Source organism: Saimiri boliviensis, chromosome 12 (genome assembly GCF_048565385.1).
Source record: "Saimiri boliviensis isolate mSaiBol1 chromosome 12, mSaiBol1.pri, whole genome shotgun sequence".
Lineage (NCBI taxonomy): Eukaryota > Metazoa > Chordata > Mammalia > Primates > Cebidae > Saimiri > Saimiri boliviensis.
Genome location: NC_133460.1, coordinates 10,590,772 through 10,610,076, shown reverse-complemented (window position 1 = coordinate 10,610,076; position 19,305 = coordinate 10,590,772). Strand labels below are relative to the sequence as shown.

The 19,305-nt window shown below is 61.5% G+C and overlaps 2 protein-coding genes across 2 annotated transcripts; both read right to left on the bottom strand.

Annotated features, from left to right (window-relative positions):
• Nucleotides 1-2,245: 2,245 nt before the first annotated feature.
• On the bottom strand, nucleotides 2,246-6,042 carry LOC141580697 (putative serine protease 29). Its single transcript, XM_074383179.1, has 6 exons — nucleotides 5,976-6,042; nucleotides 5,469-5,645; nucleotides 5,130-5,310; nucleotides 4,771-5,036; nucleotides 2,731-2,894; nucleotides 2,246-2,615 (listed from the first exon to the last, which is right to left on the bottom strand). Exons 1-6 carry the CDS (start codon nucleotides 6,040-6,042, stop codon nucleotides 2,460-2,462), a joined length of 1,011 nt encoding a protein of 336 aa, XP_074239280.1. The 3' UTR covers nucleotides 2,246-2,459.
• A 9,617-nt stretch (nucleotides 6,043-15,659) lies between these two features.
• Nucleotides 15,660-17,808, bottom strand: LOC101030627 (mastin-like). The gene is made up of 5 exons (XM_010338994.1): nucleotides 17,630-17,808; nucleotides 17,272-17,452; nucleotides 16,861-17,135; nucleotides 16,180-16,340; nucleotides 15,660-16,078 (listed from the first exon to the last, which is right to left on the bottom strand). Exons 1-5 carry the CDS (start codon nucleotides 17,706-17,708, stop codon nucleotides 15,911-15,913), a joined length of 864 nt encoding a protein of 287 aa, XP_010337296.1. The 5' UTR covers nucleotides 17,709-17,808; the 3' UTR covers nucleotides 15,660-15,910.
• Nucleotides 17,809-19,305: the final 1,497 nt, after the last annotated feature.

Sequence of the window (19,305 nt, the reverse complement as noted above, 5' to 3'; positions counted from 1 at the left end):
CTGCCCCACTGAAAAAAAAATGCCCAAGGGCCCAGCAGAGCATGCCAGGAAGCACACTGGGCCCACAGCAGGATCTGGGATGGACAACTCTGGATGGGAACAAGGGGAGGTTGAGGGGGTGGACTTTGCTTTATCCGCAGCTTATCTGAGGGAAGGGAGTCTGCCCCAGACCAGGTACCCCAAACCTCTGCAATGACAGCAAAGACCTAGCAGGAGGGAGGGAGGAAGGGTGGAAGAAAGGACGGACGGAAGAGTGGATGGATTAGTAGGTGGGTGGATGGATAGTTGGATGGATGGATTAATGGGTGGATGGATGGATGGATGGATGGATAGATGCATAGATGGATTAATGGGTGGTTGGGTGGGTGGATGGATGGATGGATGGATGGATGGATGGATGGATTAGTGAGTGGGTGGATGAATGGATGGATAGATGGATGGATGAGTGAATAGATTGGTGGAGGGATGGATAAATAGATGGATGCATGGATAGATTAGTGGATAGATGGATGGATGGGTGGTTGGATGAATGGATGAATGAGTAGATAGATTAGTGGATGGATGGTGGATAGATGAATAAGTGAATAATAGATTAGTGGATGGATGGAGAATGGATGGATGGATGGATAAGTGGATGAAAACATGGATAGGTTAGTGGACAGATGGATGGGTGGATAGGTGAATGGATGAGTGGATAGATTAGTGGGTGGATGGATGGATGGAGGATGGGTAGATGGATGGATGGATGAATTGATGAATGAGTGGATAGATTAGTGGACAGATGGATGGGTGGATGAGTGGATAGATTAGTGGGTGGATGGATGGATGGAGGATGGGTGGATGGATGGATGAATGGATGAATGAGTGGATAGGTTAGTGGATGGATGGATGGGTGGATGAGTGGATAGATTAGTGGGTGGGTGGATGGATGGAGGATGGGTGGATGGATGGATGAATGGATGAATGAGTGGATAGATTAGTGGATGGGTGGATGAGTGGATAGATTAGTGAGTGGATGGATGGATGGAGGATGGGTGGATGGATGGATGAATGGATGAATGAGTGGATAGATGGATGGATGGGTGGATGAGTGGATAGATTAGTAGGTGGATGGGTGAGTGAATAGAATAGTGGGTGGATACATGGACAGATGGATGGATGGACAGATGGACAGATGTATGGATGGATGCATGGATGGATGGACAGATGGACAGATGGATGGATGGATGCATGGATGGATGGATGCATGGATAGATTGATGCATGGATAGATTAGTGGGTGGATGAGTGGTTAGATTGGTGGGTGGGTGGGTGGATGGATGGATGAATGGATGGATGGGTGAATAGATTTGTGGATGGATGGTTGGATGGCTGGATGGATAAGTGAATAGATTAGTGGGTGGTTGATGGACTGATGCATGGATGGACAGATGGGTGGACAGACGGATAGATGGGTGGATGGATGGATGAGTGGTTAGATTGGTGGGTGGATGGATGATGGATGGATAGATTAGTGGGTGGGTGGATGGATGGGTGGATGAATAGGTGGATGGATAGATGATGGATGGATGGATTAGTGGGTGGGTGGATGGATAGATGGATGGATGGGTGGTTGAATGGATGGGTGGATGAGTGGATGAATTTAGTGAGTAGATGTGTAGACGGATGATGGATGGATGAATTGGTGGAGCTGACCTATACTTTAGTGGAGGGCTGGGCTGGGAGCTGGGCCCCAAGAGTAGAGTCATCCCTGAGCTGTTTCCACCCCGTTGATCATCTCCCTCCACCACCAACGAATGCCTGGTCGGGAGCAGCCTTTTTTTTTTTTTTTTTTTTTTTTTTTTTGAGACAGTCTCTGTTGTCCACACTGGAGTGCAGTGGCGAATTGTCAGCTCAGTGCAACCTCCGACTCCCTGGTTCAAGTGATTCTCCTGCCTCAGCCTTCTGAGTAGTTGGGATTACAGGCACGCGCCACCATGCCCAGCTAATTTTTTTTTTATTTTTAGTAGAGACGGGGTTTGACCGTGTTGGCCAGGATGGTTGGTCTCCGTCTCCTGACCTGGTGATCTGCCCGCCTCAGCCTCCCAAACTGCTGGGATTACAGGCGTGAGCCACTGCGCCCAGCCTGGGGCAGCCATTTCTACAGCCGGACCGTCCAGAGCAGATGTACCCCCCTCAGGGAGCCCCTAGTCACTGCCCCACCAGCCACACCCACACTCAAGAACACTGGCCACTTTCTGGTTTGCTTTGCTAAAGGTTTAATGAGACTACTGCAAACTGCCTCTGGGACTTCCATTCCTAACCTCACCCCATTCAAAGCCCCTCCCATGCCTCCTCCTCCCAGGGTGAGGGAGGAAGGTGACAGGTCTGAAAAGGTGGAAGGGACTGAGGGACAAGGGAGCAGAGGGGCCTGGGGGAGGAAGGAACTGGATCCCTGGGGAGCTGGGCGGGGCCGGGGGTTTAGAGGTGCATTTGCTGCAGGATCCAGGGCACGTAGGTCTGGACTCTCGTGTAGACGCCAATGCTGGGCCGATCGCTGAAAAATCCCCAGCTTACCACTCCCGCCTGGAGCCAGGTACCTCTCTTCTTGCAGACCAGGGGGCCGCCTGAGTCGCCCTGCGGAGCAGTGAATGCCCAGCTTGACCGGAGACACCCAGGACTAGCACATCCCAGTCCAGCCTCGGGGCTTCAGGTGGGAAAAGAGACGGCAAGAGAGAGGCGCCAGTCTCACCTTCCACGTGCGGCGGCCCGTGCGGCCAGCACAGATCATGTCGTCCTGGATGAACTTTCTGTCTCCAGCGCCAGGAAAAGCGTCGTGGATCTGCCGCTCGCAGTCTGCGTTGCTCAGCGCGGGGACCTTCACCTGCTGCAGGCGGTAAGGAGGCGGCAGCATATCTGTGGAGACAGGCCTCGGGTGCTGGGAGCGTCTCAGGGGGTCCCCCAACCAGCACCACACAGAACACTTCCCTGCCCTCAACCTCAGCTCAGGACCTACGTGGCCTAAGGCGGAGTCAAAGGGGCTCCACCTGTAAAGCTGCAAAAACCCAAAACTGAGAGCGCTCACTGCGGCCTCGGCCTCCAGGTTCCAGCGATGCTCAAGCCATCCTCTAGCATCAGCCTCCCAAGTCACCGGGACCACAGCCACGCACCACCATGTCCAGCTGATTTTCTTTTTTTTTTTTTTTTTTTTTTTTTGAGATGGGATCTCTCTGTCCCCAGGCTGGAGTGCAATGGCTCAGTCTCTGCTCACTGCAACCTCCACCTCCCGTGCTCAACTCATTCTCCTGCCTCAGCCTCCCGAGTAGCTGGGATTACAGGCGCACCCCACCATGCCCGGCTAATGTGTGTGTTTTTGGGACACACGGAGTCTCACCATGTTGGCCAGGCTGGTCTTGAACTCCTGACCTCAAATGATCCGCCCACCTCAGCCTCCCAAAGTGCTTGGATTACAGTCATGAGCCCCTGCGCCTGGCCAATATGTATTGTTTTTAAGTTTTTTGTAGAGATGAGGTCTCCCTGTGCTGTCCAGACTGGTCTTGAACCCCTGGGCTCAAGTGATCCTCCTACCTCAGCCTCTCAGAGTGCTGAGATTACCAGCATGAACCACGGGGCTCACACCCTACCGACCCCACCACCCCTGTCCACCAATACCTTTTAACTTAGGAGAAAAGGGAGATGGGTCAAGACACATACTCTAGAAGAGGGAGGTGGGGCGTACGCTCTTTGTAACAACACCAGGTACTGCCTTTTAAAGAACAGGCCGTGCACGGTGACTCACGCCCGTAGTTCCAGCACTTTGAGAGGCCAAGGCAGGCGGGTCACCTGAGGTCTGGAGTTCGAGACCAGCCTGACCAACATGGAGAAACCCCATCTCTACCAAATATACAAAATTGTGCAGGTGTGGTGGGGTGGTGCACGGCTGTAATCCCAGCCACTTGGGAGGCTGAGGCAGGATGATCGTTTGAACCGGGGAGGTGGAGGTTGTGGTAACCCGAGATCACACCACTGCATTCCAGACTGGGCAACAAGAGCGAAATACCATCTCTCTCTCTCTTTTTTTTTTGAGACGAAGTCTCACTCTGTCACCCAAGCTGGAGGACAATGGCACAATCTGGGCTCACGGCAACCTCCGCCTCCTGGGTTTAAGCGATTTTCCTGCCTCAGCTTCCTGAGTAGCTGGGATTACAGGCACGTGTCACCACACCCAGCTAATTTTTGTGTGTGTTTTTTTTAGTAGAGACGGGGTTTCGCCATGTTGGTCAGGCTGGTCTTGAACTCCTGACCTTGTGATCCGCCTGCCTCAGCCTCCCAAAGTGATGGAATTACAGGCGTGAGGGACCTAGCCTGACTGCAAAATGTCATCTCAAAAAAAAAAAAAAAATCAAGACTAGGGGCAGGTGAGGAAGAAAGCCTCAGGGTCTCTGAAGCCGTCAGTGGAGGGAGGGACTGATGGGTCAGTTCCTGTCCTCTGTGAGCCCATTCTGTTTTCCACAAAATGAAGAAAAATGCCTCACAACGAGAATGTGCATGACACACATGTTCTGTGCACACACGCACAGCACACAGTAGGCACCTCTTCCCACCCACCCCAAATGCTACGCTCTCTTCTCCCACCTATATTTCATGAGCTGGGATCCCTAGGCCAGCTCACCTGAACCCTGCACCCCAGCCCTAGCAAGAGAAACCCAGAAAGGTGCAAACCAAGGGCTTGTCTTTCATGAGCCTTGCCGGGACCCCCTCGAGTGCCGCCCTGTGTCCCTCTGGCTCTCACCGAACAAGCCGACCCTTCCCCAGCCCGTGGTCCAGCAGTTGTCACTTTCAGTGAGTTCCAGGGACGCTGACGGCAGTGCGACCGGCGCGAGGGTTTTTGTTGTTCTCACGCTGGTGGCCAGCTTCAGCAGGGCGATGTCTCCCCCCAGGAAGAAGACGGAGAAATCGGGGTGGACGATGACCCGGCTGACATTCAGCAGCTCCCGGCCACCATAGAGATACACGTCCCCAGCGTGGATCCGGTAAGTGGACGGGTCAGTGTCCTTCCTGGGGAGGATGGACCCAGGCTTCTCAGGGGGCCTGACCTGGGGCAGCCCCACTCCCACCCTCCCCTCACTGGGGTCCCCACCTGGGACTCACCCGAAGATGCAGTGGGCGGCGGTCAGCACCCACTGGGGGTGGATGAGGGAGCCCCCGCAGATGTGCACCCAGGACGCCCAGTGGTAGCTGTAGATCCTCAGGCTGACCTGCCATGGCCACTTCCCCTGGGGGGCGTTGTGGCCCCCCACGATGCCCAGCAGGTCATTCTCGGGGACAGGTGCTGGAGCAACAGGAGGAGGTCAGGGAGCCCGGCCTCAGACACCGAGCCTCAGCCCGTGCCCACCCTCGGGCTGGAGCCGGACTACACACGTCCCCTGGATCCTGGGTCAGGGCTGGCGGAGCCTCTGGGAAGGGAGGGCTGTGTGGGCTGGGACTCACTGGGGCTCCCGGAGCTGCAGCTCCCCAGGGAGAAGACGGCCAGGAGCAGCAGCAGCAGCATCTGCAGGGAGACAGCGTGGAGTGCAGGCTGGGGGCTCAGACCTGGGGTCAGGGGTGGGGTCGGGGAGCCGCCCGCAGGCGTCAGGGAGGGGACGGCGCCCTTACCATGCCAGGACTCTGCAGCTCTCTCCCTGGCCTCGGAGCTTTATCCTCGCCCAGAGGCGGAGAGCGGCAGGAGGTGGGGCCCTGTGGTGGCCCCAGGTCCGGGAGGCGTCTCCACTCCTCCTCCACTCTTCCATCCCACCCACCCCTGAGCCTGGGCTGGCAGGACAGGGGTGAGAGGGGCGGGTGAGGGCAGGGAGCGTGAGGCCGAGCTGGGGCCCCCGAGTCTGCCTGTTCCTCCTGGAGGAGGTCACAGCATCTGGTTTCGAGGGCAGGGCCATTAGGAGAAACTCGGATCTGAGATGCAGGAGGGAGCCGAGGCAGCAGCAAGCCTCTGCGTCCCACTGTGGGGTCCCCGGGGCGGTTCCTGGCAGTCCATGCACGGCAGCCTGAGGATGATGGGTGGCCCCATGTGGAGGTGCAGCTCTCTCCCAGGACAGACCGCAGGCCCGGGAGATCGTGGGAGGGAGGTACCCACCATGGCAGTGCCCACCACGATTGGCAAAGCCACTCTGCAGATGCCCCCCAGCCAAGTCAGCCTGGAGTCTGCACGTGGAGACGCCTCCACGGTGGGTGTTGGGGTGAGGTCCTCCGTCCTTATACCTTCCGGACACAGTTGAGGCAGGCTGTGGCCGTGTCGCCCAGGCTGGAGTGCGGTGGCGCGATCACAGCTCACTGCAGCCTCCACCGCTTGGGCCCAAACCATTCTCCCACTCAGTGCTCCCGGGGAGCTGGGACCACGGGCGCACTATGACCCAGAGACAGGAGAGAGACCTGTGCAGTAGGGACCGGAGGGGCCGGGGGCAGAAACGCCAGGCTGCACCCTGGGCTTTGGGCAAGAGCTTCGGAGGTGTGGCGGCACCAGAGCCGTCGTCCTCCCGGGGAGCACAGGGCTTCGGGGACAGAGCCAGGACCCGCACCCGCAACCGCAGAGGCAGGGGAAGGGCAGAGAGGAGGGACAGAGGGCAGGTGTGGAAGAAGGAGCGGTGAGGACCCGCGGGGAGAGCTGGACGCGGTGTCTGGTGCTGAGGACTCAGGGCGCTCCGTGTCCTGTAGCGCGGCTTCTGCCCCAGCCCCGGGGAGAGCTGCTCCTCCTCTAGGTAACTGCACAGGAGGCCACAGGCCCCGTGAGACAGGCTTGGTGGCTCCAGCCCCTCCCTCCACCAGTGGGTGCTGGGACCCCAGCCAGAGCTTATGAAAGGGGGTTCAGGGGCTCACATCCTGCCCAGAGTGTAGGGAGCCTGGTCCCCATGCTCCCTGAGGCCCACGGTTCCTACTCCCCCCTCCCTCCCTCCCTCTCCCACCTTGGCCCCCACTTGCCCCAAAAATCTTCCGGAATCTCTTTTTTCAGTCTTAAGGCCCTCCCCGATCTCTGCGCGACCCCCACCCCACCGCACACCAAGCTGGGGGCGCATGTATTTGAGGTGGGGCAGTTGGCACTAAAAGCCAAACTTTTCTGGCAGAGGTGAGGAGCTGAGTGAGTCTCCCAGCCCCTTGCCTGTCTGGCAGACAGACAGACGATCCCTTCTGCTCCTCAGAGCTACGGGTGGCGGGGCCCGAGAGTGTCAGGCACCCAGGGGGACCCTCCCGCTGGGGCCTGGGGGTGCAGGCAGCCACTGTCCACACCCCCTGCCCTGTCCAACTCAGGGCCAGGGTGTCCTGCCCCAGCCTGGGGCTGGCAGGAGATTTGATGAGTACGCAGCCACCCAGAGCCAGAGAGAAGGCGCCGCTGTGGCTTCCCCAGCGTTTCTTCACTGACCTTTCTCAGCCCCTGATTGTAACAGACACCCAATCTGATACCCATTCTGGGGACACCCAGGTCCACCCTGGGTCAAGGGCCCTGTGGCCCGTGCAGGCGCCCCCCCCAACCCCGGTGTCCCAGGAAACCTGGGCTCTGGGAAGAATCCAGAATCCTAGTGGGGCCAGGAGGGGACACAGAGACCCCTGAGGAAGCTCTCCTCGGGCCCATATTATGGAGACCCTGGGGGCGTCCCCCACTTCGGAGGGGCCCAGGGAGCAGGAGGGCTCAGGAGGGAGGTAGCAGGGGCCTCCCTGCGGCTCCAGGAAACCCATGAGGTGGGGTGCTCCCATCTCCCTGAAAGTGGGGGCCGCTAGGGGCCGAGAGTGTTGTTCCCTGATAAGTGGGAGTGGCCAGAGCTCAGCAGGCAGGGGCTTTGGGACCACAGGGCCTCATGGTGCCAAGGCCGTGGCTGTGACAGGGCCATCGTGTCCCATTTTGGGTTTTAGGGGCAGCTGTGGGGACCCATGCCACGGTGGTTCCTCTGCCTGGAGAGGAGAGGGGGAGCGGCTGCTGGGGCAGAGCTGGGGTCTCCCATGTTCCCGGGCAGCCAGCTCCATGGAGACCCACGGTTCAGCGAGGCTGTGTCCTCAGCAGACCCTGAGACTCCGGGAGCCCCACGAAGAGACCCGGCCGAGGGAGCAGCCTCAGGGCCCCCAGTGTGGCGGAACTGGGGTGTAGCGAGGCTGGGTTTCATGTCACAGATCAGGGGGAAGGAGGGAAAGGAGGAAAGCTGTGCCAGCCAGCGATGGCTGCGGGGAGAGGGCAGCTGTCTCATCCTGGGGCTGTGGGAAGCAGGGGAAGGAGGCTGAGCCCTCCCGGAATGAGGCAGTCACCACACGCCCTCCCACGGGCCCCCAACGAGGCCTGAAGGTGCGGTCACTCCCGGCTGGCCCTGAGCCCTCACCACAGCCCAGGACACATGAGAGAATCAGACTCGGAGGTCGCTGTTCACATGGTTTAATAGCATGGCAGACCCAGGCAGAAGGCAAGGTCCCTGGGTGCGTCCTCCCAACCCGCCCACGTCCCCGGGACACCAACTTCTGAGCCCTCACTGCTGCCGCATGCTCACCCCTAGGTCAGGGAAGGACGGGCTGCTCTGGGGCCAGGCAGGCAGGAATAGGGCCCGGAGGCGGGAGCGGGGAATGCAGGGGGCGGCTAGGCGGGGAAGCCAGGAGAGCAGGTCGGCTCCCGGGTTCCCAGAGGCTCCTCAAAGCTCCAGTGGGACGTGCTGGCCGACCCAGGATGAATAGGTCATCACCCGGATGTAGACATCAGGGTAGTCCCTGTGCCCAGAGGCCATGCCCCAGCTCAACACGCCCACCTGGAGCCAGGTGTCCAGCCAGTAACAGACCAGGGGGCCCCCAGCATCGCCCTGTAAGGGAGGACACAGTCAGGGGACGACGGCCCCACGGGGAAGCCGCTCCCACACCCAACACTGAGTGCAAAGGGCTGGGGTCTCACCTGGCAGGAGCCCTGCCCCTTCCCCCCTGCACACAGCATGTCAGCCTTGATGACGGTGTCCTGGCCGTGGGCAGAGGGTCCTTTGTGATACACCCTCTCGCAAGCCTGGGTCCTCACGATGGGGATCTGAGCCTCCTGCAGCGGCCCTGTGGGGAGGGGCTGGGTGAGCACAGCTGGCCAACGTGGCAGAACCCCATCTCTACTCAAAATACAAAAGTCAGCCAGGCGTGGTGGTGGGCGTCCGTAGTCCCAGCTACTCGGGAGGCCGAGGCAGGATAATCGCTTGAACCGGGAGGTGGAGGTTGCAATGAGCCGAGATCAAACCTCCGCACTTGAGGCTGGGCGACAGAGCCAAACTCCATCTCAAAACACACAAAAATGGCGACTGCTAACTGAGAAATGGCCTCCGGCTCCTGTGGCTGTCGCCAAGGTTTAACCCATAGCTGAAGACGCCTCCTGGTGGGGTGTGAGGCCTGGAGCAGGCGGCCAGAGGTCCTGCGGCCCACCTGTGGCCCAGGCACGCCCCCGCTGGCCCCACGCACCTGCCTGAGTTCTGCCCAGGGCTTCCCCGCCGTCCCCTGACCTTACCAAGGGTCCCCCAGCCAGTCACCCAGCACTTCATCCCTGGGAGGAGCATCAGCGAGTCAGGGGCCAGGGACACGGGGTGGACGAGCTCCGACAGCATCACAGGGGCCTCCAGCTTCAGCAGGGTGACGCCAGCGCCCCCCCCCCGGGCCAACAGGCTCAGGTTGAACTTGGGGTACAGGATGACCCGGGCCACCTTCGTCAGCTGGTCCTGGTGATAGAGCGTCACTTGTCCAGTTTGGACCCTGTATGTCTGTGGCTCCGACGCATCCCTGGGGGAGACCAGCTCCTTCTCAGGGCAGGGGGGCCCCAGTGCAGCAGGAACACGTCCAGGGTCTCAGCCCAGGCTCAGGGGGAGCCACAGCTCCCAGAACCTGAGCCTCGTCCCGCCCGAGGACACCGCCCGCCACACTGCAGGGCCCTCCCCCTCGCCTTCCTCCCGCCCACGGCTCTCCCGGGGAGCACTCACAGTGCTGTGCAGTGGGCCGCAGTCAGCACCCACTGGGGGTGGATGAGGGAGCCCCCGCAGCTGTCCTCCCACTGGTCCCGCTCCTTGTTGAAGGTCCTGAGGCTGACCGGCCACGGCCACTTCCCGGGAGGGGCACTGTGGCCCCCGACGGTGCGCGCCCACCCAGTCCCTGATCTGGGATCTGGGGACGTGGTGAGAGGGGCTGTGAGGGGCCCAGGAGCCCTGTCCGGAGTCAGCATGGCCTCCCCCATGCCGTCCCCCAGAGCCCAGGGTGAGCGGGCGGCTCCCAGGGGCTGGTCAGCACCCACCCACCGGAGTCAGTGCAGGCCTGGGGTCGGGGGCAGGTCCCAGGACACTGGGAGCATTGGATGGGGCCAAGACTTACCCAGGAACATGGGCACGGAGTCCCCCAGGAGGGGCAGGGGCAGGAACAGCAACCACAGCATCTGCAGGGTTGCGGGGAGCACAGGGCTGGGTGAGGAGAGCTGGGACCGGGACCGCGGGATCTGGGATGGGTCGGGGGGTGCTGGGAGGACCTGAGAGGAACCTGGCACTGCCTTCCCGGTGTCTCTGCCCTCTGCCTCCTTGAGCCCCCCCTTTATCCTCTCGGCCCAGGAAGTGGGCGTGGCCTGTGCATGCTTGGGCGGGGCTTCCCTCCTCCCAAGTCAGTCCATCAAAGTCTCAGCTAGGATCTGCGCCAGGCCTGGGAGAGGCTCACGGTCGAGGTGGCAACGTCGACACTGAATGGGGCGTTGGGAGACGTGCTGAACGCCATGGGAGATGCCCGGGGTGGGCCAGGCTGCGGATGCTCAGGAAAGCCCTCTCCCCGCAGGAGCCACCCCGGCACAGCCAGGGCTCACCTGGGCTCCAGCTCAGGGGTTCGAGGTCCAGGTCTTCCCTGGGAGGCGGGTCCGGGCGTGGGCCGCTGCCTCCTCCTGTGGGCCTGGCACGGAGCCCGCAGCCCCCACCCACCTGGGAGAGCTGCAGGGCCCTGCATGGTGGGAGGCGGAGGCAGCCAAGCGGGGGGACAGGGCCCCTTGGTGGGAGAGCCTGCGGGCAGGACTGGGCAGGGACGGCGGCTTCCCACCCTCTTCCTGCCTCTTTCGGGACTCCGGGGAACGGTGGGCACTGGAGAAGAAGACTCCCTGGCTTCCTCAGCAATCAGCTCTGGGAGCCCAGGCGCCAGGACTGGTGACATCTCTGAGGAGCGGGCGCTCCACCTCAGCCTCCGGGTGCAGTGGTTCATGCCTGTAATCCCAGCACTTAGGGAGGCCAAGGCGGGTGGATCACCTGAGGTCAGGAGTTCGAGACCAGCCTGGCCAACAGGGTGAAACCCTGTCTCTATTAAAAATACAAAAATTAGCCTGGTGTGGTGACAGGCACTTGTAATCCCTGCTACTGGGGAGGTTGAGGCAGCAGAATTGCTTCAACGTGGAGGTTGCAGCGAGCCAATATCGCAACACCGTACTCCAGCCTGGGTGACAGAGTAAGACTCCATCTCAAAAAAAAAAAAAAAAAAAGGATTGTCACCACAACCCAGGAGTTTCCTGTTCCTGGAAGATGCCCACAATCAGCAGGGCAACTGGGAGCTGAGGGAAGAGGGCGGAGAACGTTGGTGGGCAGTGTCCTGGCCCGGCCACCTGTGAGTGCCAACCCTGCCACTGCTGGGCCCCACCCAAACCAGTGACCACCTGAGCAGAGAGCCTCTACCCCTGCCAAGACCCTCAGGGAGGCTCCCCACACTCCAAAAACCTCACACACCCAGGGTGGTCCTGCCACAGACCCTGCGTTGGGAAGACAGGGCCCTGGTGACTGTCCCTTGGAAGACCCCGATGTCTAATATACAGGGAGGGGTTCCTGGAGGGGCCCATGTCCAGCAGCTCCTCATGGGGTTCACGTTGTGGTTTTACATTTTTCTTTTCCTGCTCTGTCACCCAGGCTGGAGTGCAGGGGCATGATCTCGGCTCACTGCAAACCTCCACCCCCCTGGTTCAAGCGATTCTCCTGCCTCAGCCTCCTGAGTAGCTGGGATTACAGGTACGCGCCACCGCGCCCAGCTAATTTTTGTATTTTTAGTAGAGACAGGGTTTTACCATGTTGGCCAGGCTGGTCTAGGTCTCTTGACCTTGTGATCCACCTGCCTTGGCCTCCCAAAGTGCTGGATTACAGGCGTAAGCCACCATGCCCAGCTGACTCTTTTTGTTTTTTATTGTTAATCTGGGCTTTTTAAAACAGCTTTATTGAGACTGAGTTCACAAAAACCTACATTTCAGACATGTGCAGCTCCGTAGATTTTTGTGCATTCGGACATGTGGCTATCACCATTCCCAATTTTTTGGCATTTTTATCGCTCTGAAAAGAATCCCACACCTGGCCGGGCGCGGTGGCTCACACCTATAATCCCAGCACTTTGGGAGGCCGAGGCGGGTGGATCACGAGGTCAAGAGATCGAGACCATCCTGGTCAACATGGTGAAACACCATCTCCACTAAAAATACAAAAGTTAGCTGGGCATGGTGGCTCGTGCCTGTAATCCCAGCTACTCAGGAGGCTGAAGCAGGAGAATTGCTTGAACCCAGGAGGCAGAGGTTGCGGTGAGCCGAGATCGCGCCATTGCACTCCAGCCGGGGTAACAAGAGCGAAACTCTGTCTCAAAAAAAAAAAAAAAAAAAGAATCCCACACCTGTCAGCTGCCACCTCCTGTCCTTGTCACTCCCCTCCCCCAGCCCCACGAACCTTCTGTCTGCCTCTACGGATTTCCCTGTTCCGACATGTCACTCAACATGTGGCCGCGGTGCCCGACTCTTCTCACGAAGCGAGTGGGAGAGTTTCAGGCGCTTTCCCTTGGTGGTGCCCTGCCCTACCCCAGGAAGCTGGCTCAGCCCCAGGCCATCCTCTCAGCAAAGACCTCCTGGAGACAGCTCGCCTAGCCTGGGAGGAGGCCTGGGCCACCCGTGCCTGGAGGGGTGCGTGGTGTCCTAGCCGGCTCCAGAGGCCACAGCACTGCCACAGCCCAGCAGCTCCTACACAGCAGGGATTTATTCCTGACGCCCCGGAGGATGGAGCTCCCAGGTCAGGGAGCCAGCGTGGCTAGTGGCTGGTGAGGGCTCATGCCCTGGTTCAGAGACAGTGCCTTCTCTCTGCGTCCTCCAGTGCCGGGAGGGTGAGCGAGCTCTCTGGGGTCCTGCCTCTAAGGGCACAAATCCGCCGTTCACTTCCTGAAGCACCCCTCCATAAGCCTTGTATTCCCGACGTGTGATGTAACCGGGATACGGCGGCGGGGGGGGGGGGGGGCGTGGGGATGGGGAAGAAATGGCCGTGAGAGGCCCTGGGAGCTGACTGGGCAGAAGCTCCAGCTCTCTCCAAAAGACTTCTTTGCACGGTAGGAGGGAGGTCAGCTCTGGAGCCTTCTGATTTGGAATTGCCACGTGGGCTCCCAAAGTGACATTCTGGCACTGGTGGGTGGGGACTGGTGTTGGGGCACATCCCACAAAGCTGGGCTTTGCCTGAGACTCTTGGGGCCTGCACAGGAGGGTACGTACCCCTGGGATGCCCGCAGGGGCCATCTACTCTGCGGGGCAGACGTCCTGCCGGTGGGCACCGCCGTCGAGGGGGAGGAAGTGACTCTCCGGGCCTGACGTGGCCCCACCTGCCTGTCTGAACACCCATGCTCTGCCGGCTCAGCAGCCCCAGCACCCACTTCTGAGCTCTGGGTTCAAACAGAGCTTAATCAGATGGCAGCAACCAAGAGCGTCGCTCCACTGCCCCCAGCCCCTGCCCCCAGCCCCTGCCTCAGCCCCTGCCCCCAGGCCCTGACCCTGCCCACAGGCACAGCCCCTGCCCCTGCCCCAGCCCCTGCCCCCAGCCCCAGCACCTACCGCAGGCCGCCAGATTGCATCCCCGAAGAGTCGAGGAGCCACAACCACCCCCACCCAGCATGAGGCCGATGCAGCCCCAGATATGGGGACAGGACTCCACAGCCTGACTCAGGCAGAGAGCGGGTTCTTCTCACTAAAGCCCTTTGTCCCAGAGGTTCCCAGGGAACAAGGGGCCGGGATGGGGCCTGGAATCAGATAGAGACCAGGCAGGTTATGGATGGGGGTCCTGAGTCCCCCGCCCCTCCCCACTGTGCTGCCCCCACCCACCAGGGCCCTCTCCACCCCAGGACCCTCTCCACCCCAGGGCCCTCTGCACCCCAGAGCCCTCTCCACCCCAGAACCCTCTGCACCCCAGGGCCCTCTGCACCCAAGGGTCCTCTCCACCCCCAGAACCCTCTGCACCCCAGGGCCCTCTCCACCCCAGAACCCTCTGCACCCAAGGGCCCTCTGCACCCCAGGGGCCTCTGCACCCCGGGGCCCTCTCCACCCCAGGACCCTCTCCACCCCGGGGCCCTGTGCACCCCGGGACCCTCTGCACCCCAGGGCCCTCTCCACCATGGGGCCCTCTGCACCTCAGAACCCTCTGCACCCCGGGGCCCTCTCCACCCCAGAACCCTCTCCACGCCAGAACCCTCTCCACCCCAGGGCCCTCTGCACCCCAGGGCCCTCTCCACCCCAGGACACTCTGCACCCCAGGGCCCTCTCCACCCCAGAGCCCTCTGCACCTCAGGGCCCTCTCCACCCCGTGACCCTCTCCACCCCAGGGCCCTCTCCACCCCAGGACACTCTGCACCCCAGGACCCTCTGCACCCCAGGGACCTCTCCACCCCAGGACCCTCTCCACCCCTGGACCCTCTCCACCACACTAGAACCCTCTACTTCCACCAGCACCCCCCAAAAATCTCAGGCTCCGGACACTCGGAGGCACCTCCATATGCCCCAGGCCAGGCATCCAGGGTGACCAGCAGAAGGTGTTACAGCCAGAAAATCCAGAGGCACCCATGGGACCCTTGCTTCCCAGGAAAGCTGTGGTTGGCATGGGAGCCTGTGGCCCCACATAGCCCCTGCTGGAAGCACCTCCGGGGTTCCAAAAATGGGGTCACATTTGCAGAACCCAAACCAGAGAACCCTGACTTAGGACTTTTGTGTTTTTGTTTTTGTTTGAGGAGTGTCACTCTTGAGGTCCCTGCTGGAGTGCACTGGCGTGATCTCCACCTCCCGGGTTCAAGTGATTCTCCTGGCTCAGCCTCCTGAGTAGCTGGGACTACCGGCCATGCCCGGCTATTTTTCGAATTTTTAGTAGAGACGGGGATTTCACCATGTTGGCTGGGATGGTCTCGATCTTTTGACCTGGTCATCTGCCCACCTCATCCTCCCAAAGTGTTGGGATTACAGGCGTGAGCCGCCACACCCAACCAATTTAGGACTTTTGAAATTCAGAAAAGAGGAATTTGTGCCAGAAAAGGAGAAAGTCTAGAGCTGGCTAGGAATCCTGTCTGGGAGTGGAGGGCCGGGAGAGCAGCGAGGGGAAGAACCGGGACCCTGGGGACCAGCGCCCCGCGCCAGCAGCTCTCAGGGCCACATCTTGCGGGAGCAGGAGGACCCTGGTGGAGGGTAGGGGCCTGGGGGCTCTAGGAGGGAGGGAGAAGTCGATCAGCCTGGGACTGACACTCCAGTGTCAATGGCCCCGACAGACGTGAGCGGGCCCCTTGCAGCCCTGGCGTCCATCCCTCTCCTGCCTGGCCTGAGAGACCTAGGCCTGCAGCCAAGCCCGGCCAGCCCGCTCGGTGACACCTAGCTGCTCCCACAGTCCAGACACACGCCACAGACCCGGAGCCACTTCCACACCGTTTAATAGAGTCAAGTCACAAGCAGTTGCCTGGGATGGCCGGGGTTTTGTTCCCACGCCCAGTCATCTCCGAGGGCCCCCACCCTGCTCCCCGACAAAGCCTTGCGAAGCTGGAGCGGAGCAGAAGGCTCTTGGGGCGCGGGCCTGTGGGAGGCCGAGGCTGGGACTAAGGAGCAGCAGGCGCGTCCGCAAGGAAGACGGGGTCTCCAGGAGCGTGCAGACCCCACTGCACCCCAGCTAGGGTCCAGGGAACAGAGGGACATACTGGCGGATCCAGGACACGTAGCTCATCACGCGGGTGTACACGCCAGGGTACCTTTCGCCGCAGAAGTAGCCCCAGCTCACAACCCCCACCTGAACCCAGGAGCAATTCCACCTGCACACCAGGGGGCCCCCGGAGTCACCCTGTGGGGAGAGACAGCGCTCAGCAAAGCCCCCGAGGGCACCCACAGCGATGGGGCCGGTGGGCAGGGGACCGAGGAGGCAGGGCAGGGCTGGGGTCCCACCTGGCAGGAGTCCCGGCCCTCACTCCCCGCACACAGCATGTCGTCTTGGATGACCCTGTCGGTGCTGTCCAGGGACTGGTTCCGGTACTCCCGGTCACACTCCTCGTTCCCCACGATGGGGACGTCCACCTCCTGCAGATGGTAGGGTGGGGGCAGCGGCTCTGCAGGGAGAACGTGGACCTGAGCCTCTTCCCTGCAGCAGGGACCTCATTCCGCCCCATGCGGGCCTCCCTGACCTTCAGCAGAGGACGTAGGGGAGCCTCCACCCCCAAATGCTGACCCAGTGGCTCAGTTTCCCCAAGTCCACTAGAGTCGGGACCTGCCCACATGACCTCTGAGGGTCTGGATGCCAGCCCAGTGCCAGGACACAGGGCTCCTCTCAGAAGCAGGGGCAAAGCTGCGGGCTCAGGACCCGGGACAGACCCTCCATCCACAGCGGTGCAGCCCAGCCTCCGCTGCTGTTGGCGGAGTGGAGCCGGGGAATGCTGGGTCTGTAGCAGCAGCTGGAGCTGCCTGCCCAGAGCAAGTCCCAGTCCCTGACGTCTGTTACAGAAGCATCCTGTCCAAAACCCGGGCGCCATGTTCACTCACCCGCAAAGGGGGTGCCAGAGGACAGAGTGAGGGGTTTTCCACAAGACCCAGTCCCCTCATCCCTCCCCAGCAAGCCTCCCTGATACGCACGGTTGCCCGCGATGACACCCCAGCCGGTCACCCAGCAGGTCTTCCCCGAGGGGACGTCCAGGGAGGCAGGCGGGAGCGAGACAGGGTGGACCAGCTCAGACAGCGGCACGGGGGCCTCCAGCTTCAGCAGGGCGATGTCCGCGCCGCCCTGGACAGACAGGCTCTCGTTGTACTGGGGGTGGCGGAGGATCTCGGCCACCTTCGTCCGCTGGTCATCCTCATAGAGCCTCAGCTGCCCGACCTGCACCCTGAACGCACAGGCCTCCAGCTCCTCCCTGGGGAGAGGAGCAGGCGCCTCTCAGAGTGAGGCCGGGCTTCCCCTGCATCCTGGGAGGGGCCCCCGGCACACAGGACACCTGCCTGTCCCCACCCCGACTCCCACCCGCCCGGTGGACGGCAGGCCCCACTCACGGCTCAAGGCAGTGGGCAGCGGTCAGCACCCACTCGGGGTGGATGAGGGAGCCCCCGCAGATGTGCTCCCACTTGTCCATCTTCATGTTGTAGAACCTCAGGCTGACCTGCCAGGGGTACCTGCTGGCTGAGACGTCACAGCCCCCGACAATGCCCACCTGCTCACGCCCCGTGCCCGGCTCTGGGGAGGCAAGGGAGGGCCATGAGGGGCCAGACGAGGGTCCTCCTAGAGCTCGGGACACCAGGACAGACTTGGCAACCAGACGGTCCTCTCACCCCCCAGGGCTGGCGCTCTGAGCCCGGGGCAGGGCAGGGACGGGGTCCTGGGCAGCGGGGGCATTGGGTGGGGTGGACTCGCCTGGGTTCCCGGGCACAGAGCCCCCCAGGCAGGGGAGGGTCAGGAGCAGCAGCCACAGCATCTGAGGGGAGGCCTGCATCAGGGAGGGGGACCCCAAACACCAGCTTCTGGGAACGGAGGCTGAGCTCGGGGATTCAGCTCTGACGGGAGCAGCTCCCTGCGGCACCAGCCTGCACGCACCCCGCCCAGGGCCACCTCACTCAGGGCCCCCTTTATTCTTCCGTCACAGGAAGTGGGCAGAGCCCAGCAGCCCCACTTCGGGGGTTCAAGGCGTAACCATAGAGATCTCCCTTGACTGGGACTGCGGGGGCCTGACGGCCGGCCAGAGGAAGCAGGGACCCCACGTTCCTCCACGGGACAGGGGCAGGGCCAGGTCGGGGAAGGTGCAGAAGGACTCAGGCCGGTGCCGCCCTCAGGGAGCCTGTCCTGTCAGTGACGGACACGGGGCCGATGCTGCTGGTAAGAGATGAAAAGGCAGGTTCAGGGTGGCGCTGGTGCCTGGGCTGGAGGGAAAGGTCTCCAAGAGCCATTGCCCAGTCCTTGAGCCCTGGCCACACCTTCAGCGGCCCTGCTCCTCTGGGCACCAAGCACCACAAAAAGGCTCAAGCACGGTCCCAAAGGACACACAGTTACTAATCAGAAACAGGTTCCAGGAGCCCCAGAACCCCGGCTAGAGAAGAGGGCTGTCAGAAGCCACGGGACTGGGGGGCCCGGCCTTCCGGGAACATGCTGTTATCTAGACCAGCCGGAAAGGACCATGCCGTCCACCGTAAGGCAAGACTTGCGACGGGCGACCCAGGAACGTGGCCCGGATCTCAGCGCTCCTCCGTGCTCCAATGCACATGGCGGAGTCCTCCAAGCAGGTGGAGAGAAGGAAGGGTCAGGGCACTGCAGGGGTCCCAGGGACATGGCCGTCCCCTCCAGTGAATCTCCAAGGTGAGGGAAGAGGAAAAGATGGATCAAGCTGTCCAGACCCGGGGTGGGGTCCCCATCACAGCTGCCCTCACCGCAGTAATGACTCAGCTGCCACGGACCCTCCAGCCCAGCCAGTGAAACCCCCGTCCCTGCTTCTCAGGTCCCCTGGCTCCAGGCACAGCAGGACCCTCCCCGTTGGTTGATCTGGGTCACAGACGGCGCCCACAGCAGGGGAGGTGGGAAGGGCACTGCCTGGGGCTAGAGAGGCTCCTCCCCAGCCGAGGCGCCCAGGGTGGACTCTGTAAACCGGAGAGGGACGGGGGCACTGGTCTCAAGGGAGGACAAGTGTCTGTGCCCCAACTCCATACCTTTCTCGGCCACCCCGCACCCCGAGACTCTGGCCGAGAGCCTCTGAGGCCGGGACAATGACTGTGGATGTCCGTGGGGTGGGCGGGTCGCCAGGGGAAACCACGGGGGGCTGTGGTTTCCAGGCTGTGAAAGGATCAGCAGACAACTGTGGGAATTTCTCTGCGTCTTCCCCTCCCAGCAGCCACTGTGACCCCGGCAGCCCGTGCGGAGCTGCTTGAAGACAGCTGGGGCCCCACTGCCCGGGAGTCGGAGGGTTTGAGAACGTTCTCCAAGTGCTGGAGGAGGCGGGTGCATTTGAAGAAGACTCAGCCGACCCTGGAGGGGAGGGAGCAGGTGTCTCCCAACCGCTTAGGAGGGGCCCGGCCTGTGGGTTGGTTGAGGAGGAGAACCCT